General features: G+C 55.2%; 2 protein-coding genes across 3 annotated transcripts; one reads left to right on the forward strand and one right to left on the reverse strand.

The window, feature by feature from the left end:
* Positions 1 to 182: 182 nt before the first annotated feature.
* On the forward strand, positions 183 to 6,945 carry SHISA8 (shisa family member 8). Of its 2 annotated transcripts, XM_072347100.1 has the most exons (5): positions 183 to 440; positions 1,026 to 1,678; positions 5,512 to 5,636; positions 5,780 to 5,926; positions 6,506 to 6,945. In XM_072347100.1, the coding sequence occupies exons 2-5, from the start codon at positions 1,149 to 1,151 to the stop codon at positions 6,781 to 6,783; spliced, it is 1,080 nt and encodes a 359-aa protein (XP_072203201.1). In that variant the 5' UTR covers positions 183 to 440; positions 1,026 to 1,148; the 3' UTR covers positions 6,784 to 6,945. The 2 variants fall into 2 exon arrangements, with proteins under 2 accessions (XP_072203201.1, XP_072203194.1); XM_072347093.1 differs by lacking the exon at positions 183 to 440 and having other exon boundaries at positions 556 to 1,678.
* A 55-nt stretch (positions 6,946 to 7,000) lies between these two features.
* SREBF2 (sterol regulatory element binding transcription factor 2) lies at positions 7,001 to 24,343 on the reverse strand. Its single transcript, XM_072335819.1, has 19 exons — positions 24,166 to 24,343; positions 22,827 to 23,201; positions 22,559 to 22,740; positions 21,689 to 21,829; positions 19,684 to 19,905; positions 18,814 to 18,928; positions 18,449 to 18,630; positions 17,383 to 17,575; positions 16,511 to 16,692; positions 15,091 to 15,364; positions 14,198 to 14,367; positions 13,873 to 14,041; positions 13,234 to 13,354; positions 12,010 to 12,119; positions 11,051 to 11,183; positions 10,604 to 10,772; positions 9,697 to 9,882; positions 9,257 to 9,368; positions 7,001 to 8,374 (listed from the first exon to the last, which is right to left on the reverse strand). The coding sequence occupies exons 1-19, from the start codon at positions 24,245 to 24,247 to the stop codon at positions 8,154 to 8,156; spliced, it is 3,339 nt and encodes a 1,112-aa protein (XP_072191920.1). The 5' UTR covers positions 24,248 to 24,343; the 3' UTR covers positions 7,001 to 8,153.
* Positions 24,344 to 24,517: the final 174 nt, after the last annotated feature.

Consider the following 24,517-nt stretch of genomic DNA (forward strand, 5'->3'; position numbering starts at 1 on the left):
TTTCTCTTTGAACCAATTCCCTCCCGATCCCTCAAGAAACTGGCTGGGTTTGAACCCGACACCGTTGGGAAGCGGGGAGTTTGCACATCTCAACTTCAGAATGTTTGCAATTATCATTTTAATGGCAAACGCACATATGCTCCCGCAGTGTATATAGGGCATTGTGCCGCGCGGTTCCCCGCAGCCCATTCCCAGCCACAGCACCGAGTGCAGGCGGGGGAATAGCACCCATCTGTGTGTGTAGGGCTGGGAACGGGGCTGCCATCCCAATCGTTTGCCCAAGGCCAAGAGGTGACATCGAGGACACCGTGCCGTGGCTCCGCGTATTGACGCCCCTTGGATGAGGAGCCCGGCGGGGCCCCAAGCACCGTGATTTCGGGCCGCAGCCCCCATAGGGATGCTCGCAGGGACCGGCCCCGCGGCTCCGCCCTTCCCCGGCGGTGTGTCTCTCCCCGCGGCCCCGCTCCCCTCGTCCCCCCGGGGGGCTCCGGCGCTGCGCGGTGCGGGAGGGGCGCGGGGCGGTCCCCACCCGACGGGGCGGGCCGGCTCGGTGCCGCCCGGTGGGGCGGGCGAGCGGGCGACGGAGCGCTGCTGCAGGAGCTTCTCCGGTTTCCCCGCCGAGCCGTGCCTTGCTGCCTCCCTCCTCCCTCCCTCCCTCCTTCCCTTCCCGGCGCCGAGGGGTTTTCGCTCCTTCGCTCTTATTTTTTCTTTTCTTCTTCCTTTCTTCCCTCCCTCTCCCGGTGCCGGCAGCGCGGCGGGGATGGGGCGACCGAGGGTTCCCGCTGCTCCGGACTGCTGCCCGCATCCCCGCCCCGGCCGTGGGCTCTGCCCCAGCCCTGAACCCCGAACCCCGAACCCCTGAACCCCCGAACTCCCGAACCTCTGCATCCCGCACCTCAGAACCCCACATCGGCTGCTTCTGGGGGAGCAGAGACGGAGGTGCACTTTTTTTACCCCACTTTTTAATTTATTTCCCTTTTTTTCTCCCTTTTTGCATCCCCTCCTCGGGGCTCCCCCCCCCCCAGCCATGGTGCTGCTCCGGGGGGGCCCTCTCTGGGCAGGCAAGCGGCTGTAACCCTCCCCACGGTGCACGGAGGAAGGGGGAAGAGTCCTCCAGTGGAGCAGTGCTCGGTCCTTTGGGGGAGGCCATGGCCCCCCGGAGCCGCGGGCGGATGGAGCGGAGCTACGTGGTGGGCATCTGCTGCCTGGTGCTGCTAGAGCAGAGCTGGAGTGCCGAGCCCGGCACTGGGGACGGCGGTAACAGCAGCCGGGCACCAGCGGTGGAGGACACAGCCCCCGCACCTACTGAGCCCACCCCAGGAGGGGACCGTTGCCGCGGGTATTACGACGTGATGGGACAGTGGGACCCTCCGTTCAACTGCAACGCCGGCATCTACCAGTACTGCTGTGGGACCTGTGGGTACCGCTTCTGCTGCCAGTTCAAGGCCAGGCGCCTGGACCAGAGCGGCTGCTCCAACTACGACACCCCAAACTGGGTGAACACGGGGCAGCCGCCCGCCCGCGTGGATGAGAGCCCTGAGGGCCCCACCCGTGACAAGACCAACATGATCGTCTACATCATCTGCGGCGTGGTGGCCATCATGGTGCTGGTGGGCATCTTCACCAAGCTGGGCCTGGAGAAGGCGCAGGGCCCCCAAACCGAGATGACTGTCTCCAGGTAAAGGGGTCCCTCCCACCTCCCCTGGTCCCATGCACAGGGTGAGCCCCAGTGTCACCCCACCCCCAAGGGGATGAGAGAGTCCCCAGACCCTAGCATGCGGAGGGGTGGTGGTGGCAGCTATGTGACACTCATCTTCCCCATCCCTCATTCCCTCTGTCCCTCACCCTCCCCATCTCTCCACCCCTCTGTCCCTCATCTCCTCTGTCTCTCATCCTCTCTATCCATCATCCCCTCCGTCCTTCATCTGTTCCCTTCCTCGTCCTCCCCGTCTCTCGTCCCTTCCATCCCTCATCCCCTCTGTCTCTCATCCCTTCTGCTTGTTCCTCATTCCCTCTATCCCTTGTCCCCTCTATCCTTCATCCGCTCTATCCTTCATCCCCTCCTTCCCTTGTCCCCTGCATCTAACATCCCCTCCATCCCTCATTCCCTCCATCCTTGTCCACTCTCTCCATCTCTCATCCACTCCATCCCTCATCCCCTTCATCCCTTGTCCCCTTCATCCCTGGCTCAAGGCTGTCCCTCTATCCCCAGCAGCTGATGATGTGCACAGAGCGCTTGTTGTTGGAAGTATCTTTTTGCCTGTGTGTGTGCCTTGTAACCTGGTGGGATGTCACTGCCAGGGAGGGGACCCAAGCTGCACGCCACTGGGACACCACAGGGATGTGGGGCAGCCTACCCTGACTGCCAGCCCCTCACTTCTCATCTGAGCTTCTGCTCCAGGCAAACGGTTCTTATCTTGCGTCTGCCCCAAACCGTGGTTTTGGGCAGCTGTTGGGGAGGGATGGGGACAGGGAGAAGGATAGGGACAGGGAGGGTCAGTGGCTGCAGTCCCCTTGCTCCTTCCTTGCATTACGTTTGTCCACTCAGGTTGATGTTTCTTTTCCTCTTTTTCCTTTCTCTTTTTTTTTCCCCTTTCACTTTTCTCCCCCGATGATCACATTCAATGAGTTTAACACTTCTCAGCAGCTGACGGCAGCCACTGCCCCCCCTGGGTACAGCCCTACCCCTGCGGCTCTGACTCAGAGCTGCCCTCTTTGTCCCCCCCCCCCACTGGCACACATGTGCACACACATAAACATCTTCCCGGGCTTTTATGCTGTTTTATTCTGTGAATTTAGCATGGCAAGGAAATGATTTCACTGTAACGATGCTGTGGTTGCATTCACCACCTCAGAGACCTGCATGGGGACCTGCCTGGGGGCATCTAGTCCCGGCTGTGTTCCCATCCCTTCTCACTCCATCAGGTGCTGTGGAATTTGCTGTCTCCCCCAGCTCTGTGCCCCCCCTCCCGAGGATGCTCCCCGGTTGCTGCCAGCACGCTTCAGCATGGGGAACGTGCGGCTCATTGCCCAGCAGATCCTTTTTTCCCCTAGGCTACTGATTTTTTTGGACACCGCCATATGGAGCGGGAGGAGGCGAGCTTCCCCTGGGTACCTCTTAGGGACAAATCCAGGAGCCTGCCACTGTTCTGGCACGCACTGGGGTCTTGTGCATCTGTGGCTGAAGGTCCCAGCCAGGTGCCACCATCTCCTCCATCCCACTATGAGATATCTCATTTGGGCACCAGATCTCCACCTGCCTGTCCCCGCGCATGGGCACTGCGACCTCGTGTCCCGCCTGACGCCGCAGGTTGCAGCTTCTCATTTGCTCCTCAGGAGCTGCAGCGTGGCCTCGGGCCAGCTCCCTGTTGCATGGCCTCACTGGTTCCTGTTCCCATCCACCCATCCTTCCACCCATCCTTCCGCTCATCCACCCATCCATCCGTTTTGCCACTGTTTTTCCACTCCTGGTGCTGCTCACACTCTTTGTGGTCCACCTCGAACACAGCTTCATCAGGTTCAGGCACCTAAAGCTCTACAGCCCCCCCATGTCCCCATGTCTCTGCAGGTCCGTATGCCGGCTCCGCCAAGCTCTCTCCTTCCTACTCGGCTAGCACTTGGCACCGTCCCTGTGCTCACTCGGCGTGCCCAAGGCTCTGTGAGTCAGGAACACCTGCCCATGTTTTTCTTGAGGCTGCCGATGTTGGGGTCCTTTCAGGGCAGGGGGATCTGCTTGTGTCTACCATATGGGGACATCCTCATACAGACCTACAGGAGGCCCACGGAAAGGGGCCTGGGGGCTCTGCAGAAAAGCCAAGGAACAGGCTGGGTTTCTCTGTGCTTTCTGGGGTCCCAACCCTGCTGGGTATTCCTGGTATGACCCCAGCTCCCATCTCCAGGGATACCCAAACAAGCCCCCATGGTGCAGTCCCCTGCTCTCACCTCTATTTTTTGCACCAGTGGCTCAGGGACACCAGTGGCATTCCAGCTCAAGGGATGGAGATGTCATCATGTTCTCATCTTCCTCCCTGCTCCAGAACTTTCCTCTCTGCTCCCTCCTGGAGCTCACACTGGGACAGTTTTGAGGCTGCCAGTTGTGTCCATTGGCCTGGTCTTCCATGTTACCCAGGGGCCACCCTGCACCACGGCCAGCACCCATGGCCACGGTGATGGATGGAGACCTCACTGGGCTCACTGGTACTTTAATGCAGATAGGAAGATGAGCTGATGTGCCCCACATTCCCCACCTCGAGCTGCACTCAAAGGCCATCTCAGACCTTTGGGTGAGCTAAGTCAGTGCGACTTGAGCCTCCTCAAGCCCCCAGAATAGGGTCAGTGTCCCCCAAAACGACAATAAGGAGTCCTCCAGGGCCACCTCTCGTGCTTGAGGCTTGTGGATGGCGATGGAGCTGCTCTTACTGTTATTGTCCGGGCAGTTGAGGCCAGGGGCAGGTTTGTGGAAATGAGCACTGATGGATTTATCTGGAGAGGAAAAGTCTCAGCTAAAGGGCTGCTTGAGCTTGGTAAATAGACCCAAGGGGGGGAAAAAAAAAGGAGGGGGGTAGGGGGGAAATAATAAGAAAAAAAGAAATAGGTCAAATTGCATCGGACCTCCCAGTGAAACAAGCCTGGGTGAGTGCTGGGCCCTGGGGACACGCAGGGGAGGCAGCAGCTGACAGCGCAGCAGCTCCCGCAGTGACAGCCACGGCCCCGCGAGCTGCTGGCCCTGCACGCTGCCTGGCATCAGCCCCAGGCTGCTGGGCCACGCTGGTACAGCCCCACGGGCTGGGAAATCTGATGGGGAGAGGGCTGGGCTACAGGAGGCTGATGGGCATTTAGGAGGAGATGGTTTATGGGGTAGAGACGCCTCTGTGCAAAGTCCAGCGCTGATGGAGGCTCAGGCGATGGGGCTGAGGTGGGCAGGGAGCTCCGGGTCTGTCTGCTCCCAGCAGTGTGCCCAGGTGGTTATTGGAGATCTCCAGGAGACAGCTCTGAGTGCGGCCTCACCGGTGCTGAGGAGAGTGGAAGGACCACCTCCCTCCACCTGACGGCATCTCTCAGCCTAACGCAGCCCATCAGCGTTCACTGTGATGAAGGCAGGAACCCAACATCCCACCCCAGGACCAGGGCTAAAGGACACACCGCTGTGTGTGCCCTGCTGTGGGATAGCCACTGTCATGGCAGTGCTGCAGCATCCCCAGGCATGAATAGTAAATGGCAGGGTGCTGTGTCTTACGTAATGGTGTTTAATGTTTAATGCTATCGCTTACTGGGAGGACGCAGTGAATGGCAACACCAGAGGCCACTGGCGCAGCCTCCTTGCTACAGAGGGGTGCCCCTCTTCCCTCATCGCTTCCCTGGGGCCTTCTCTGCTCCCAAATGGCTCCATTGAGGGGGCTGCCCCTTCTCCCCAGAGCTTGCGGCATGGGGCAATGGGGACACCTGGGATGGGATGGGATGGGGGGATGTAGGCATTGCCTGACGGCCCTGTGCTCCTGTGCCCCTCCCCAGGACGCTCACCGATCTGCTGAAGCAGCCAGGCCACGGCCCCTCCGAGCACATTGACGGCCTGATGGGTAGCATGCAGGTGCAACTGGGTGAAGGGCTGCCCCGGGGGCCCTCGAGGAACAGCACAGGTAAGGCATAGGCTCCCCAGTCCTTTCTCAGAGCCTCTCCAAGGTGTCAGCGTGCTGCTGGGCGTGCTGCTGCCCATGGGGGAGAAAGGCAGAGCCAGGTAAGAGGGCTCTGCACTCCCCTGAGCCCTCACTTCTGCCCCCAGACAAGTTGCCCCTGAACAACGCGGTGGACAGCACCAGTGTCACCCCACTGGGGCGGCCTCACGGCCACAGCAAGCGCCCACCTCTGGGCAGCAGCCTGAGCCCACCAGCCCCCAGCTACACTGCCTACACTGCGCTCACGGCTGGAGGTGAGCGGGGAGTGGGAGGGCACAGGGCCGTGGTGGGGAGGGGGCAGTGCACAGGATCCTCCCGTGGACCCCCAGCACTGCCCAGCCAATTAGTGTCCAGGTTGTTCCCTGCAGACCCACTGCCAGCCAATCAGTGCCCATTATTCCCCTCATGGACCCACTGCCCAGTCAATTAGTGGCCAAGATCCACCCTCCATAGACCAACTGCCTGTCCAATCAGTGCCCAGAATCCCCCTATGGATCCACTGCCCAGCCAATCAAAGTCCAGAACCCCTCTCCATGCATGCACTGTGTTCCCCAGCCAATCACCATGCAGACTCCTGCCCAGACCTGCAGCATCACCCAACCTTACAGCAGGATCCCCCATGGACATTCTGCACTGCTCAGCCAATCGATGCCCGGGATCCCTCTCTACACTCCTCACCAATCAGCAGATAGGATCCACACCCTCCCCAGCCAATCAGCACCCAGAAGGCCCCCTTATGCCCCCCAGCCCCCCAACTCCATCTCCCAGCCAATCCCCCCTGCCAGAGGATGGGGTGCCCCATGGGGGTGACACCTGTGTCCCTGTCCCTGCAGAGAGCATTCCTGAGGACCTCTACATGCGTTTTGGGGGGCCAGAAGTGCCCCCCACCAGCACTCTGCCCTTCCCAACCACTGAGGGGCCCGAGGGCTGCCCCCCACCAGGGGTCACCAAGGCCAAGGGCCTCCCCAAAGCACCAGGGGGCTCTGCCTTCCCAGGGGGCTGGGAGGGAGGCCTCCCCCGGGCCCTACGCCGGCCTGGGCCCACAGCACCGCTGTATGGCCAGTCCCACCGGCACCTGGCCACCAACAGCAAGACTGAGGTCACCGTCTGACACCAGGACCAGCGAGGTGCCATCACCCATGGGACAGGCAATGAGTTGTGGCTGTTCTCAGCTCACTCCATGGATGGGCAATGGACTTAAGCAGCAGCCTGGCTGCACAGCCCCCTTCCCCACCACCCAGCTTCCCCCTTGTTAATAAACACATGGAAGTATACGGCCTCGTGTAGCTGCGCTACGGGGATAGAGAAGAGGAACAGGGCACGCGGGACACGGCGGTGACACCACCTTTATTGGGTGAGGGAAGCAGGCTGCTGCCAACAGCTCCCTTCCACCTAAAACCAACAAAAAAGTTACAGTATATACACACACATATAAAAACCTGTAGGGATAGATGGGCACAGAGGGTGGGAAGAGTAGAAAAAGGGAGCAAAGAGCCCCCAGAGGAGAAAAAGTACTGGGCAGCCTCAGCCCCTCATATAAGGGATGAGAGGAAGGCTGAGGGCCCCAGATCTTCCTCCCCGTTTACTGAAGTACAAAACTGATCCCTGGGGCAATAGGAAATAACTGGGAGGTCGCAACAGGTCAGAGCTGCTGTATTTTAGTAAAGGAAGCAGGTAGGATGTGGAGGATGATGTGACTCCAGGCAGGAGCACAGCTAAGCCAGGAGCCCTGTGCTTTGTGGGGATAGGAGGTGCCCCTCTGAAGGGGGAGGGAGGGCACCACGGGGTGTTATGGAGGTGATAGCACTTCTCCCATGTTAGGACCCCAAAGCCACATCCTGTGCGAAAGGACAAGGGCTATGAACTGCTTGCCAGGCCCCAGGGGTGCAGGGACTGGGGGGCAGCCTTAGTTCTGGGATCGGGAACCGAATCAAATAAACCATTCCTAACACTTGCACCCACACTGACATGAAGGCACCAGAGCCAGCAGCCTCTACCCCCGCCACCCGTGGGGACTGGCCACAACCCCACCCCGCTGAAATGAGGAGGAAGATGAAGAAGAGGGGGGCTGCTGTGTCAGTCCCTACATTTGGTAAAGCCACAGACACTCCTATTAAAAAACAGCAGTATAAAAACGGTACAGAAACCCACCACTGGCCCCAGGTGATGATCCCAGTAGGGTCAGTGCAGAGGGCATCAGCACCAGGTCCCTATGGGCAACTCCAGCACAGCCACTGGGTGTCCCTACTATAGTGCCCCCCAAAACTGCAGGGGCAATAAAGCCACACCTGGGGCAAGATAAAAACAAAACACCCTCCCACCCCCACCCCAGCATGATCCCACCAGCATGGCCCTAACCTACAGCAAGGAGGGGTTTATTGTTTTTTTTTCCCCTCCCTCTCCTTTTTCCTTGCAATCCCCCCCCCCTCCCCCCTTCCTTTTTCAACACGAAGGAAGTCCAGGCTGGGGGCTGGCAAGGTGTTAGGAGGCGGCGATGGCTGTGCCCCCACTCAGCTTGACGATCATCTGTTGGCAGTCGTTGCACGATCGCTTGTCCCCCACTTTCTCCAGCGTGCGTGCAGCCTCGGCCAGCAGGACGGCACGCTGGCTGGGCGAGGACAGGAAAGAGAGTGGGAGGTGGCGGCAGGCCAACAGGATGGCGGTGGCTCGCTCCCTCTGCCCTGGCAGTGTGTCCAGCTCCCCTGCAACCAGGAGAGAAAAGAGCTACGGGAGCTGCTCACCCCAGGGAGCTCCTTTTGCAGAGTATCAGCTACGGGTGTGATCACAGAATCATTAACATTGCAGAAGGCTGATAATATCATCTAATCCAGCCATCCAATTACCACCAATACTGCCCACTAAACCACGTCCTCAGTGTCACATCTACCCTTTCCTTGATCACCTCCAGGGATGGTGACTCCACCACCTCCCTGGGCAGCCTGTGCCACTGCAGCACTGTTCTTCTGGAGAAAATACTGTTCCTAATATCCAACCTGAACCCCACCTGGCATAACTTGAAGCCATTCCCTCTTGTCCTATTGCTGTTACCTGAGAGTAGAGGCTGACCCCCATCTCACCACAACCTCCATTCAGGTAGTTGTAAACAGAGACAAGGTCTCCCGGGCTCCACTTCTCCAGACTGAACAACGACAGTCTCCTCAGTCAATACCCATCACACTTGTGCTCCAGACCCCTCACAGCTCTGCTGCCCTTCTCTGGACACGCTTCAGGGCCTCTTCTTTTAGTGAGGGGCCCAGAACTCAACACAGAACTTGAGATGAGGCCTCACCAGAGCTGAGTACAGAGGGACAATCATCTCCCTGATCCTGCTGGCTGCACTATTTCTGATACAAGCCAGGATGCCATTGACCTTCTTGGCCCTCCTCTGCAGGGCTTTCCAACCCTCAGGTAGATTGACACTTCCTCCCAAGTTAGTGTTGTCTACAAACTTACTGAGAATGCACTTGATCCCCTCATCCAAATAATCAATAAAGATATTAAACAGGATGGGCCCCGGTACCAACCCCTGGCTGGCTCTACACAGCACCCAATAGCCGTGGCCAAATGCAGCTCTCCATGCTGACCTTGCTTGCTGCTCTGTGTTGTGCGGCGTCTGAGGCTGTGCTCCAGCAGCTGGTGGGTGCGGGTAGGGCTGGCCCCTGCCATCAGGCGTACGGTGGCCTCGTGAAGAAAAACCTGGAGGGACAGAGGGGTGGGTGGTGAGGGGTGGGCTGGAGGCAGCCCTCAGCTGTGTCAGCAGCACAGTGCTGACACCCTGACAACAAGCAGAGCCCACATCCACCTGCCTGCAGTTTGCAGGTCAGGGCAAGAGGGAGGAAAGAGAGAAAAAGTTTATAAAAAAAAAAAAAAAAGGCACAAATTGCTTTTGACATGTAACAGAACAACCTGGAAAGGGAGAAGGCTGAACCGCCTGAAAGAGGGCAGAAAATAGAAGAGCAGACGCAGGTGGTGCTCCGCTCTTCCCTTCCCCACTCCTCTGCCAGGAGCAAGGGCCAAAGCTCACCTTGCGGTATGCAGGCCTGAAGCCGTGGGCCAGCTTGCGCAGGCTGCCGAGGTCGCGCTGGAAGCCGGTGAGCTCGGGGGGTGAGGCATGGTAGGTCTCACCCAGCGCCTGGCTGCTGCTCGCCTGCTTCTGCCACAGGCTGGTGCGGAGGGACAGCAGCAGGTCACAGGCCAACAGCTGGATCACCTGCGGGAGCCACAGAGCAGACACGGCTCAGCACCAGGCGAGGAGCGCAGCAGCGCTGCACGGCTCTCCAAATCCCTTTCCCCCATCTGCTGCTGCCCCCTAGCAATGCTTGCTGCTCCAGCTGCCCTTCGGAGAGTACCTGCTCTGTCGAACGGAAAGCGCCTCTGTACTGCACTGCAGGAACATTGCACAGTTACTGCCAGCACATGCAATGCAACTACAATGCACTACAGCTGCCACCCAGGAGCGACAGGGAAATGAGCTGTCCCCGTATGCCGTGCAGGGAAGCTCCAGCTTGAGGTGATCCTGGAGAGAAGAGAAACAAGCAACACACGTCCTCAGGAATAGCACAGCAGAGTCCCACTTTTGCAGGAGAGGGTTCTGATGCTGCCTGAAATGGAGTAGCCCTGACATAATGAGGTCCCTTCTCACCGGTGGCAGCAGCTTCCCCTGGCTGGACAGAGATGGAGGTTTTCCGCAGGTCAAAGCGGTCAAACAATGAAAAGCAGCAGAGAAGAGGTGGCAGGTAGTGGAAGGAAAACGACACAGCACCTGCAGCACTGCTTCTCCACACAGCAGGGACAGAAAAAAACATCAGTGCCCTTTAGAAGGAAAGGGTGAAAGCATCCCGCATATTCCTATCAGACTTGGGATGAATGGAGAAAACAGACACAACCAGGCCACAGCGGAGCACACACTGCCTGCGGTGCGTAGCCCTTACGTTGCTGAGGGGAGTGCTGGAGGCTCCACTGCTCATGTTGAGGCTGTTCCACAGGTGGCTGCTGGCCCTCTCACAGTGACCCAGCGAGCTCTGCTGCCCATCCGCCTTTGATGACAGCGAGGCCTGCATGGCTTTGCACAGGTGGAAGGTGGCTTTCACCAGGGCGTTTCTGGAAGAGAAAGAGCCCTGCCTTCAAGTACTATGTTGGTGTCACCTGCTCCACTCTATAATGAGGAATCTCCTCCTTCTATCTCACCTAATCCCACCCTCCTTCAGTTTGAAGCCATTATCCCATGTCCTATCACTACATGTCCCTATTAAAAAAATATATCTCCCTCCATCTTTCTTAGAAGCCTGAGCCCTCAGCACACAGGGAGCCCACAGCTGCACAGCATGGGCTGCAGCCTAGGGAAGGAAGAGGGGGAGTTTAGGAGCAGCGCTACGCACTCAGACATCTCCAGGGACTTCGGCAGGCGCTCCACTTCGCTGAAACGTGACCTCACAGCTGTGTCATCTCCTCTAAGCCAACCGATGGCCATAGCGACTGCTGCTGACCACCACCTGCACACCACATCCGGGCCTACAAGAACACAGTCACAGGTTAGAAACACAGAACCATCAAGGCTGGAAAAGACCTCTAAGATCACCCAGTCCAACCATCAGCCCATCCTCACGTCCTCAGTGCCACATCCACACAGCTCTGGAACAGCTCCAGGGATGGTGACTGCACCACCTCCCTGTGCCAGGGTAGCATCACTCATTCTGAGACGAATTTTTCCTAATATCCAACCCAAACCCCAGCTGCCACAGCCATTCCTTCTCACCCTATTGCTCTAGCCTAGGAGAAGAGGCAGACCCCACCTCGCTACAGTTGGAAATCACTTCATCTGCTTGTCTAGAAACACTGCGACACCCCTCCTGGCGAGGCTCTGCACTCACCACCCCAATCCATCAGCTCCTCTGTTATTCTGCATTCCACCAAGAACACCCCAAAGTCAACCTATGGCCAAAAGACACACAACCTGCTGCCCGGAACTATCTTTAAGTTTCATAGCAATATTGACTCAAAAACTAAACGTCCCTCCCAACCAAAAGGCATCCCCTGGAAAAAGGGATACTAAGTTTCCCCATGGTGTTTGCTCTATGCATTTTGAGGAGCACCAACAGCATCCCAGTGAACAGCCAGATGCTGTCTACATCCAACACCAAGTGAGATCAATTCCCTGCCACATGTTTATAGGCTGAGCTCCTCCCCTCACCGCACATCAGGGACTGCTGCTCCACAGCCAAGCCTCCCTCCACCACCAAGGACTGTGTTTAGGTCAGGCCTGGAGCTTAAAAGCTGGGGAGACACGTGGCAGTAGCACTTCCTGCAGCTCGTGGAGCTTCTGCTCAGCCAGACTTACCCAGGGCTGATTTCAGCATAGAACTGCTGGCAAAGGGCGGTGCTCCGCTTCCCATTGAGTCCAGGAAAGAGTTGAGCAATTTCAGGTATTCCATCGCACTGGAGAACTCGCTGAAACAAGAAGCAAGGCAGAGCTTCACTATGCCATCAAGCAGGAAGCATCAAGGCCTGGAGGCATTTCTGATCAGTCATAACATGTCTTTTAACAAGGCTGACCCACTAAGGCTGCAGGTAGAGGCAGAAACTTCAGGCTCTACCGGTATCACAGCACTGCCAGACCTGAAGAGACCTCCTGAGACTCTCCAGGGTGGGACAAGTCTGTGGACACCATGAAGCAGATTTAACTCATGTAATACCCGTCTCAAGTGAAAGATGATTAACGTTAGCACTTAAGTCAGCACCCCGCATTCTACAGACACTGAGCAGAAGCTGCCAGCATCCCCTTCAGTGCCTTGAATCTGCTGACGGACATGACATATGTTATGAGTTGATTACAGGCTCCTTTTCAATCACTGCCTCCAGAAGAAGCTGAAGAATGTTTTTGCAAGTCACTATTTGCATATATGCAAATATATATGAATGCAAGTGACAATGTGGCAATGATCTAATTTCCTCGGACATGCTACCAAGGAGGATCTAGAGCTCCTACCCTTAGAGGGAGAAAAAACAGCTCCCTGCACTAGGAAAGCTGGTCCTTCCAGCCAGAGATACCACTGAGGAACCTTCCCACCTCAGGCATTTACCTGCACTATTTTGGACACACGGTGCAATACGTGGATTTTCACTGCCAGTACCTGCAATGCTTTGTTTGGTTACAAGAATGCATAACACAGGGAGGCAGCTGGGTCGCTCTGCAACATGCCAAGGCCTTCTGACCCTGCACACACTTTGGCCAACTGAAGCGATTGTGGCACACTAATTTTAGTGTTCCTGAACATTGCACTGTCAGCAGAGAACGTGCCAACCAGTTTAGGAAACAATAGGTACCACGCCAGCTGGCACCAGAAATGCCCACTACATCTGACAACAGCCAGAACTGCACCTGAGACTTCAGAGGTCGTCATATGAAAAAGGCAAAGCTCACCCTGCCGATATGCTGTGGTGGTCAGCCTTGTGTGGCCATTCCAAGTCCTGGTTAAAGACTAACCCACGCATTTGCTGAGAGCACTCGGTGTCCATCAGGTCAGCTTCAGAATCTACGGCTACCCCCAGCACTGGAACTTACCACGGTTCATCCTCCTCTTGTCCCGCCGCCTCTTTTCTAGTCTGAGGCTTCACAAGGGAATCCACTGCTCTCTCCAGCAGGTTCTCACAAAACGCCTGATGAACTTGTGCTATGGGATCCGCTACAGAGAAAGGAAAAGAACGAATCCAACATATTTTCTTACCTACATTGATAGCCCCCTCCTGATACAGACAAGAAAATCTGAATTTTAAGAGTGAGAGGAAGAGCAGCAGAGGGAAACTCCTGAGGAATTCTTACTGCCAAATCTTCTGAAGACTAAGTTTTCAGAGCCTTTTCAATCACCGTTCTTACTAATTATCAGCTGTATACAGCTGCAGCCCAAGGCTTAACAACCCTGAGACACTTCAGCCACCCAGTAGAATATCAAGGATGCTGCTCCGAGGAGGTTATGCTCCATCGGCCCCCCAGGTCACCCCACACAAGAACAGACGAAATACGCAGGGCAGAGCCAGCTCCTGCCTGGAGGCACCATCCAACCACCCAATGAGACCATGTGCAGGGTGAAGATGCAGGAGGACGCTCTCCAAGACATCAGCTTTGGTGCAAGAAAGCAGGGAGGTGGAGGCTCCCAGGGCAAAGTACAGGCAGCCCCACACTTAGAGCACAAGCAGCTCTCACCGGGGTTCCTCTGGGTGCAGTACAGGCTCTCCTTGGCAGCAGATTTCACTGTCCAGCTTCGCTCCACAAAGAACTTCTGTCCCAGAGGGTGGCACAGCCAACGCAGCGAGTCGGGGATGGCACTGCGCTCTGAGCTGCACAGGCTCTGCGCCTGGCTTAGGAAGTAGCTCTGGGGAAAGGAGAGGCACCCAGGGGAAGTCAGACCACCACACACCATAACTACAGACCACCACACACCATAACTACAGACCCCAGAACTGCCAAGCTTGCAGCTTTTCCCAGAGCTCTGCGTGGAGCCGCAGTGGCAGAGAACAGCATGACTCACCGCCAGGAAGCCCAGCTTGCCCCCACAGCGGGTCTTCAAGCCAACCGCGGCCGTCAGGTGGATTTCAGCCATTGTGCTGGGCGGGATCTTTTCTTCAGCACACTCAGCCAGATTGACAGCACAAAGGGCCATGTGCAAACCAGAGTAAGCAGAGCTGGAGGGGAGTTTACCTGCACCAACAGGAGAGAAGGGTTAACCTGAGACACGGCAGCACCTGCTACTCTGTAATAACACGACTTGCTGGGGAACTGTCCTAGGCAGGCACCCCGAGCTAAGATGGTGTAATTACAATTCATACAGCAAAATTAGGCAGAAGGAAGTTGAGCTTGGATTTCTGATATACTTGTAGCCTGTTAAAATTGCAAATTAGTTTGCCAGGGAGGCAGCAAAAACAACCGTTCACAAGGAACATTCAAGCACTTCCTCAGTACACGTGCACATGCCGAGGTTCTCAAAGCACATCAACACCAACAGGCCATCTGTGCTTCACATGGCTTCAGAAATTTGATTTTTCTCCAACAATTAACCCCGGCCTCTGCTTTCACATTGCATTCCCAAGCGACAGAAAAGAAACAAGAAACAGCAGTGAAAAATGACTGGATTCTATCAAAGGCTGATTGGGACAGTCTCTAAGCCACCTCTGCAGACTCATGGACACGTAAGGGGACACTACAGTTGCTTCAGCCATTCTTATCATAGAATCACAGAATGGTTGAGTTGGAAGGGACCTCCAACTTGTTCTCTGCAGGGCTGCTCTCAATTAACTCTTCTCTCAGTCTGTACTTGTATCTGGAGCTGCCCTGATCCAAGTGCAGCACCCTTGCACTTGGCCTTGCTCAACCTCCTTAGGATATCATGGGCCCACTTTTCAAGCTCTACCGCCTCTGCTTTACCTGTGATGTGGAGCTGATGGAGCTTGTGGTAGGCCAGAGCTGCATCCCGAGCGCTGGTCTTGGCCTCGTCCTCAGATCCCGCAGTGGCCTCTCTGGCCCTCCACTGGTGAGAGGTCCTCTTCAGCAGCCACCGCACCAGCGCCAGCTTCTGCAGGCTGTAGCGGATGACGTTCCAGGAGAGGCTGCAGGCCAGGTCCAGGCGGGAGGCCGGCAGTGCTCGGCCCAAGACCGACAAGCAGGTCTGCAGGTTTGATGCCGCTGCAGCAAAATCCCCCTGCAAACATCGTGGCAAAAGGTTACACAACAAAAAGCATAGCCAGAGAGACATCTGGGGACCTCATCACCTCTGGGAGCAACACAAAGCAATGTGTGGCCTATGGTAAGAGCTTCTGCTGAGAAGAGTGAGCAATTTAGGGTACTCAGTCTGAATCTGGCCCAGCACATCTCATTTGACACAGAGGCCTGGTCCTGCAATGGCTGCAACAGCTGGGGAACACACTGGCACCACCTGAAAGCAGCTCCCTATCTTCTCAGACAAAGCAGAAGCTTTAGGGTGTCCAGGTCAGAAATGAATGCTACCTCAACAATGGAAAAGAGCTGGAGGACAAGGGGATGCAGTGAACACCCATTCTGGTTAGACTTGTTCAGCTTGGAGAACAGAAAGCTCCAGGAAGACCTCATTACAGCCTTCCAGTGCTTGAGATTATAAACATGAGAGAGAGCTACACAGCCTACGAGTGAAAGAGCAGGTGGGAGTGGCCTTAAACCAAAAGAGGGGACGTTCAGGTTATGTGCTAGGGAGAAATTATTTACTCAGAGGGTGATGAGGCACTGGCACAGGCTGTCCAGAGAGCTGTGGGTGCCCCATCCCTGGAGGCTCAAGGCCAGGTTGGATGGGACCCTGGGTATCCTGAGCTGGTAGGCAGCAGCTATGCCCGTGGCAAGGGGTTGGACTGGGTGGGCTATGAGGTGCCTTGCAACCCAACCATTCTGTGGTTCTAAGATTCTACCAGCCAGTCACCAGGAAGGCTGGAGTGAAACCCATAACAGCAGCCAGCTGGTAGCTTCCGCTGAGCTACCTTCAGGAAAAGCTCATGTTACAAAAAGACACCCTTGAGAGCTGTTTGCCAGCAGCAGAGGCCAGGACTGGGACACAAAACAAGCCCCCGCTTCCAAGGATTGCTGCAAGATGCAACAGCGAGGCACAAGGACAGAGCTAGGAGCCTGTGCCTCACTAATTCGGGCTGAGGGAGGACAGCAATCTGCTCAAGACAAACCAGCACCACCAACTTCTCTGCAAATCAGACTGGATACAATCCAGCAATACCACACTCTTGCCAAGGCACCATCTCATTAGGCCACTTTTCCTACACCTCCTCCTCCAAGACGCATGTGATGCAAAGCAAGGAGGCAGCCCTACCCGTGCCAGATCCAGGTCTGCCTGCTTGCGGTGCCTCCAGAACGCGACCGACGACCTTGAGTGCAGCCGGGTCACTGGCTCTCCATGCACCAGGAGCTTCACAAACACGCTGAGGACGATCACACCATTCACGAGCCACAGGATCAGCGTGGGCATCATCCAGCCAAACCATCCACCTGTGTCTGCAACAGACACCCCAAAGGGAAAGGGAGAAGTTGATCCTGACACTAAGAACGCTGCAATAGGATGAGCCCAGACCGACAAGGATGTGCGGCTCTGCCACTTGTAGTATCAAGTTTTGCAAGGGCTGCATTCTACCGGGAAACAGCTCTTGCTTCAACTGCTCTTCATCAAGGCCAAGCCCCAACATTCCCAACCTAACTGAAATAGTTGTTTTCACAAGGCTGATTTACAAAACCTGAGTCAGCGCTTCTAAAATAATCTTAACGCAAGACGTTCTAGGAAAGGTATCGGATACACCCATTGGTATTCAATACCTCAGGGTCATTTTCCAGTCTTAATCAGGTGTACAAAGCAACAGTGAGGAAGTACATTGACCAGCTGGCTAAGTGACACCACACCTACAGAATCCCCTGAGCTCATCTTCAGTTGAGCTGTCCTCTAAACTACTGACAGTACAGAATAAGTACATTAAGTGAGGCAGCTTAAACCTATAGCAGCAATGTTTCTGAAGCAATTCTTCATCTGCAGCTTAATAAGCTAGAAAAATCAGTTAAGCTGCCATAAAACAAACTAAAGGTGAAGATGATAGAATCCTTTAAGTTGGGAGGGAACTCTGAAGGCCATCTAGTTCAACTCTCCTGCAGTGATGCCTCAAAGGGGTCCCAACTCACAGCACTCCAGCTCTTTACCTGATTCAATAGTCAGCATGTTCCTGCCAGAGCCGTGGCGTGTGAGGCTGTCAGACTCTGGGCTGCCCCGGGCATCCAGAAGGGATGTCAAAGGGTTGAAGGAGAGGCACAGGAATGTCAGGGCACACAGGAGGATTCGGGAGCGGTCCACCATGCCAAGAGCCACAGGAGGAGAGTCAGGTTCATCCTTAACCTTCAAAGGATTTGGAGTGGAGAGAAGAAAAACACAAAGGCTGCTTAACGTTCCTTAAAACAGAAAATGCATATGCAGGAAAGAGACAGAGCAAGGTTTAAAATTTAAGATCAAGATCAGTAAGAACTCCAGTAGAGCTTTCCCTCGCTTAGTAAGGTCAGGCTGAAGTACTCGAGTGCCTTCACCTTCCTCCTGCTCCCAATCACGTTCAGTTACCACTGATGGGAACCTGCATTTATTCCAGGACTTACTTCTTCCCTGAGGGCCTGCAAGAGAACTCATTTCTTCCAAACCCATCAGCTAAAGGCAGCTAGCAGATTGCTGCAACCGCAGCTACTTACAGTCTCGCTACCCACAGCTGAGATCGTCATCCTTTTCCAAGCTCTCCCGCTTTATTCATAGGACATATCTATCCCTTGAAAGCTGTGGATTCTTTGGGTTGCGAACATGCACCACGAGAATCATAGAATCGTTTGAGTTGGAAGGGACCCTTAAAGGCCATCTGGTCCAACTCCCCTGCAATGAACAGGGACACCTACAGCTCGATCAGGGTGCTCAGAGTCCCTCCAGCTTGACCTTGAGTGTCTCCAGGGACGGGGCATCCACCACCTCTCTGGGCAATGAGACGATAGAGAATTTACTGGTGTTGAAGTCTAAGCACAGTTCCAGCAGCTAAGGCATGGCTCAGATAATACAGCTCAGGAAGTAGCCTTAATCATTAAAAATAAGTAAATGAAGCATTCCCATGCACCTTCCTCATCCTTATAACATATGCCTGATCCCTACAGCTTTGCTTGCCAAATGTCTGCTTGCCGCACTCTCGAGAACGACCAGAACATAAACCCGAAACCTGACAAGTCAAGTCAGAAATACCTTTGCATCATCAAGGAGTGGGCTTCCTGGCTCTGAATCAATGGAATAGGGGGAGAATCCAGCCTGTGATCCCGAATCAGAGGCGGGAGGAGACATCAGAAGAACATTCTGGTTGAAGTCATCTATCTTCAGGTCTGCATCATTGTCAACCAGACTGCTTAGGTCAATGCCCTTCAACAGTTCTGCGAGAATCAGAACACATCATGTACACATCTCTCAATCCTACACCCTGCCAGTCCTGCTCAGAACACAGGCCACCACCAATGCAGCGCACACATATCTACCTCCGCCAATGACAAAGAGCTGAAAGAGGCAGCCTTCATCCATGCAGACCACCTCCTTCCTGCACAGACTCCACAACTTACTGTTTTTCTGGTTAGCCAGCTTCAGAACCATGTTCTCCTGTCTCAGCTTATGGTTTGCCTGCTGCAGGTATTTGATGTAATCAATGGCTTTTCTCAGCACTCCAGACTTGTGCATCTGCAAGGAATTAAAATGCACAGAAAGCGGTTTGTACCGTGTGCTTCCAGGGTTGCTCTTGCTCATAGGGGTACCACGACCCTATGTATCACAGGGGGGGATACAGACAGAAGGGTGTAGAGGGGCCACCTGGCAGCAGCAGAAGGAAATGAATAGTAGGACATGATCTGGGCCAAGGTATCCCACTTTGGAAGGCACATAAGGACTGGACAACAGGGCTTGAGTCCTTGTATCTGAGATCTCTCAGTGCTTTTATACAAATCATACAATGAAAACAGATTAACGTCCCAATTACAAGAGTTCATGTCTTGGCTTCAGTCAGAAATAGTTTTTTTTTGAAAGTATCATAGTTTTGAAATGAAGTGAATGGCTCTTTCCTAGGAGGATGGAGCTGCTGTCAGTTAACCAGGGTTCCCCATTCAATTGATATAAGTGGTTCTCTTCCCATTCTCAGTCCCTCCTCCACCCCCAAGAAAATACATGTTCCCAGCAAAGGCTGCCAGCACGACATAAAGCAAACTGCACAGGTCAGACATGGTCCAAGGTGGTTTCAATACATCTCAGTATTTACTGGAATCGAACTGGAAAGCTCTGTGCAATAAGACAGTGTTTTACATTTTATCTGACTGCAACATGCACATGCATATTTCTAACAGCAGTCTGTACCCATCTGCTCCATTGACTACAGCACCGAGCACCTGAGGACACAAGTATTCCTGACACCACGCTTGCTCTCACTTGCTCACATCTTTTACCTTGGCATCTGTCCCCATGATGAGGTCCTTCAGCTCAATGATCTTGTCATTTATAGAGGACCGGTAACGCTTTTCAATGATGTTGTGAGTTGTTCTCCTTTCTCCTTCCTTAGGCGGGTCTGGTTGCTTGACACCTCCAGGAACTTGTTTGATAGGCACCTTTTCTTGTCCCATCATCACTGGCATTGTGGTCAGAATGGTTCCATTGCTCCCAACAAGAGTCTACAAAGACCACACACAGCAAGGGTCACCAGCAATCAGCCAATATAGACAAGATTATGATGCCAAGAGCAAACAGAGTAAACAAAAGCAGAATAGAGAGAAGCCCACAGAGCTCAAAAAGGAAGAGGTAAACCATGTCTTCCCATGTTCCTTAGCTGGCACACGCATGGGAACAGCAGCATAGGCAAAAACATCCACGCTGCTTCCCATAGTAAAAGGATCTCTTTTCTCCACAAGTATCATCACCCCAACACCCTTTCACCAATACCACGCTCTGATCATCCACAATTTAAACAGAGACATGGACCAAAGCTCTTTCCTGCCTTTAGAGTCCATCTACCCCGCATCTCCAAATGCACGAAGAAAGTCACTGGACCAACAACAGGTAATGCCACTTCTGAACACATAACATTAGAGAGGTTCTGACTGCGTAAAGACAAACTCTGGCTTGGATTTGAATTAGATTGCATAGGGGAAGAAATGGATCCATAACTACTTTAAGCTATAAGATATCTTCAGATGAGGTATTAAGGCAGAGTGATACACACGGATATGAAGAGTGTGGACCTCCATCACTCTTTACAGTGGCCTGAAAGGAAGGATTCTATGGTTTAAATATAAACAGACCATCTCCCCCTGGCCAAAGCAGCACGTGCTACAGGAGAAAAGATGGTGAATCCCACCAGGACGGTTGCACACAGGGGCTTCTAGGACAGTCAGACCAAAGGAAACCATTTAGACCGCTCCAAGCAGTAAGGTAAGATTGGGAAAGGTACAACTGGTCTCTGAAACACACTCAGAATCAGAGAAGTTCTTATGGAAAAGCAGTTATTTATACCAGAAGTCAATTATACCAGAAGTCAAACCGATGCAGGCAAGACTAATTTAGTCCCAAGCAAACTAAGAATCAACTTTGGTTCTGAAATAGTTATCGAACTGGGATAGGAACGAACGTAGGTTTACTTAAAGCTGGAAGTTGGCAAAAAAAAATGAATTTAAGCATTCTATCTTTCCTCAGATCATTTCCAGCATATTTCAATGCATTCAGAATGCTTTGTGGGTTGTCTGCTTGCCAGACACAATCACATGAGCCTCACCTCCACAACAAAGTGAGACCTAACAGCAAGTAAACTGAAAACTTTGGTCTGGCTGCTACAAGGGCACAGGAACCCCATTGTGCTATGCAGACAGAAGTCCAGGCTTGCAAGCTTATCTCCAGCAGCAAATATGAGAACAGAAGGACCTTTGCAGAAGGCAGAAGGCTGCGATAAAAGCCTCTTTAGAGCACAAGCATCTCCAAGCTGATAAGTCATGGCCCAGAAGCACTGCTGCCATCTTGAATGATGATCCCAACCCCTTGCAGCACATGCCCTCTGAGGAGCAGTTTAATTAGTTTTTACATCTGACATTTTGCCATTGGATTCTATGGAGGGAGAAATGAAGATCCACAGCTGCTCCGAGTTAGTTGGCTTTGAGCATCTCTCACAGAGGTTAAAAACCACACGGAATTCTTTGGTCATACCCCTCTCCTAGTAATGCCAGAAAAAGGTAAACAGGGACGTGCCCTTGCTCCGTGTTTACCGGCCAGAGGAGGCTGCCAAAAATGCACAGTCTGTGCTCTCAGCCTCAGCAGAAGTGGCACATTACTCACGTTGGACACGTTCAGAGCAGCATTTGGAACCCCTCCCATCCACACCACTGGAGAACTCCGAATACCAAACCTCCTTCTTGTATTAGGAAATAACGTGACCAAGGGGAGGAAGAAGAGTATTAACGGTGTTACCTGCAGAGCTGTGGTCTGGATAGGAGTGGTGAGTGCAGTGAGCGCTGGGTTCTGCACCGCAGCCATAACGGGATTGCCGTCTGCCTTCAGTGTGGTCAGCACTAGGGAGTCCGTCTTGATGATCTGAGGCTGGACCAGAACCTGTGTGGGGAACAGCCAGAGGTGAGGGGATAAGTGGAAACAACGCACTGCTCTGTTCCTCTCAGTGGTCAGAGGAAGCGACAACCCATGGGGTCACTGGTCACATCAGAGACCAGTAGTAACCCTGCGCTCAAAAACACCAAGGAGCTGGTGGAAGGGTTCCTCTGTCCTCACCCTGTGTTAGCTGGGGGAGCCAGGGTGACATGGTGAGGAATAGGATGAGAGGGAATGGCCTCAAGTTGTGCCAGGGGAGGTTCAAGTCAGATATTAGGAAAAATTACTTCTCCAAAGGAGCGGTGCTGCGGTGGCACAGGCTGCCCAGGGAGGTGGTGCAGTCACCATCCCTGGAGGTGTTCCAGAGCCATGTGGATGTGGCACTGAGGACACGGTCAGTGGGCATGGTGGGGGTGGGCTGGCGGTTGGATCCTAGTGATCTTTTCCACCCTTGATGATTCTATGCCACAGCACCTCCCAGTGCCTGCAGCAGTTCTTCCCTCCGCTTTAACAGGGAGGATGTCAAAACAAACAGTTATTTTGCTGTGCCACAACTCACTCTTGCTCTTTCACTGACTTCCAGATACAGAGGACACTACAGAGGGCCCAAACAGAGTTGAATGAGAGCAGTTTCTCCATAAGGAGTGTTCCCTAGTGACAAACACTTATGTAACACCAATGCCTACTAAAAACAAGAGCCATGTGGATGGACCAGGCTCTTTCACGTCCACTTACCGGCACCTGCTGGACCTGCGGTGCTGCCACCGTCTGGACTGTGGCGGGTGCCAGTGCCTGGATGGTGCCACCGGCAGCCTGCGTCAGCACTCGTGGGGCCGGCACCGCCTGCACCTGCTGCTGGATGGTGACCGGCTGCACCTGGGGGGACGTCACCAGGCTCTGCACCTGGGGCTGGAGAACTGCAAAGAGGGAGAGACGTCAGGGGTGGCACCACGCTGAGGCTTTCTAAGCTTTCTGCCGTGGATACGACCAACCCCAACGCTACCTTGGAAGCTCGTGGCCGCATTCTGGTATAGGACGGGCTGCTGGATGATTCTGGTCTGGGGCGCAGAGCTGAACGTGGGGGTGATCATCACCGTCTGCTGCTGGAGCTGCGGCTGGAGCTGGGGCCGAGGCTGGAGCAGCGGGGCCGAGCGCTGCGGGGCCGGGGACACCTTCACTGGGACGCTCTGCAGCTGTGGGGAGGCGGCAGGCGGAGGGAAGGGCTGCGGGGCCTGGCCATAGGGCCGCGTGGCATCCAGGGCCCCACCGCCTGTGCTGCTGCCACCACCACCACCGCCACCCTGGAAGGTGCCACACAGAGGGTCCGAAAACAGGTCCGGGAAGTCCCCTGCCTGGTTGCTGACGAACTGCAACATCTCTGCAAGGAGGAAAGGGAACGTTTGGGGCTGGTTGGTTCCATGGACATGGGGTCAGGACTCAGAGGCCAGCAGTGGGCACAGGAGGAAGCGGCGGCTTCAGAAGCCCCAGAGGTAGCCAGTAATTCAGTGTCAAAACACTCCCAGAGCTCTGAGATCCAATATTGGCAGCTCGTTGCCATTTGGCCAATCCCCACCCCAGCTTCACGCTCGGAGGAGGAGGATGAGCAGCAGCATGACTTCAGTGGGAGCCCGTCCTCCCACCCGGGGCTGCCTCACACAACGCCCATGCTCTGCCCACAGAGCCCCACCGGGACACGCGGATGGATGGTGACTCACCCCGACTTCGGGTGATTTCAGGTATACGGGAAACAGGGGAAACACGCTCAAGACAACGGCGCTTTGCAGAACTTGAGCCGAGAAACGCACGGGCACGTCTAAGGAGATCCCACGGCCACAGCTCCCTCCCAGTTGCCCCCCACTGCCCACCTGAGCCCCCCCAGAGCCCATCCCAACACCAGGCCCGCAGGACCCCACACGGCACAGACACCCCAGGGGCCGCACACGGAAGCAGCAGCGGGGTTTATGGCACAGGACCGGCAGTAGGGCTGTCCCTACACCGCCCCACGCCGCGCCCAGGACGCACGACACGGCACTTTCCCACTCGATGGCACTGCCATTTTGCGAGCAGGTGGCCCTACGCAGGTAAGGGACGGGCAGAACGCGCTGGATGCGTTCCAGAGCGCTCCGTGCTTGGATACGGGGCCCTCCCCGGGGCCGCTCGTTAGGATGGGCGCTAATTACCGCTTCGCCCCCCGCTGCCCTCTGACGTCACGCTGCTCGCCGTGACGTCACGCGGATGACTCAAACCCGCCAACACGCTCCGCGGGGGCTCCCCCGCACCCCCACGCAGCCCACCCGTGGCACGGCACCGAGCCCCGCGCCCCCGCCCGGCCCCGCGCTCACCGTCAATGTCGCCCAGCGTCAGCTCGTCGCCCAGCTCGGTCAGGGTCTCCATGCCCTCGGCGCCCAGCTCGCCGCTCTCCATGTCTCGCAGCCCCGCTCCGCTCCCCGCCCGCTCTAAGCGGAGGAAGCAGCCCGGCGCCGCCGGCCCCGCGCCATCTTGCGCCGCCCCGACCCCGCCCCCACCTGCCTGGCCCCGCCCACCCCGCGCTCCGTCACTGGGACCAGGTCGGCGGTAGCCAATAGGAGCGCGCAGCGCCGCGTGGCGTGATGGCGCGTCGGCGATCAGCAGCTGCGATTTGCATGCGAGGCCACGCCCCCTGCCCGCCGCGCCGCATATTCATGAGGGGGCGTG

Source organism: Excalfactoria chinensis, chromosome 1 (assembly GCF_039878825.1).
Source record: "Excalfactoria chinensis isolate bCotChi1 chromosome 1, bCotChi1.hap2, whole genome shotgun sequence".
Lineage (NCBI taxonomy): Eukaryota > Metazoa > Chordata > Aves > Galliformes > Phasianidae > Excalfactoria > Excalfactoria chinensis.

Coding starts and splice junctions, on each gene's coding strand:
- SREBF2 (XM_072335819.1), bottom strand. CDS start 24,247: ATGGAGAGCGGCGAGCTGGGCGCCGAGGGCATGGAGACCCTGACCGAG. Junction 21,830..22,558: donor CGCAGGTCCAGCAGGTGCCG/GTAAGTGGACGT, acceptor TTCCCCACACAG/GTTCTGGTCCAGCCTCAGAT. Junction 9,883..10,603: donor CCAGCACTCCCCTCAGCAAC/GTAAGGGCTACG, acceptor TGGCTCCCGCAG/GTGATCCAGCTGTTGGCCTG.
- SHISA8 (XM_072347100.1), top strand. CDS start 1,149: ATGGCCCCCCGGAGCCGCGGGCGGATGGAGCGGAGCTACGTGGTGGGC. Junction 5,637..5,779: donor GCCCTCGAGGAACAGCACAG/GTAAGGCATAGG, acceptor TTCTGCCCCCAG/ACAAGTTGCCCCTGAACAAC. Junction 5,927..6,505: donor CACTGCGCTCACGGCTGGAG/GTGAGCGGGGAG, acceptor CTGTCCCTGCAG/AGAGCATTCCTGAGGACCTC.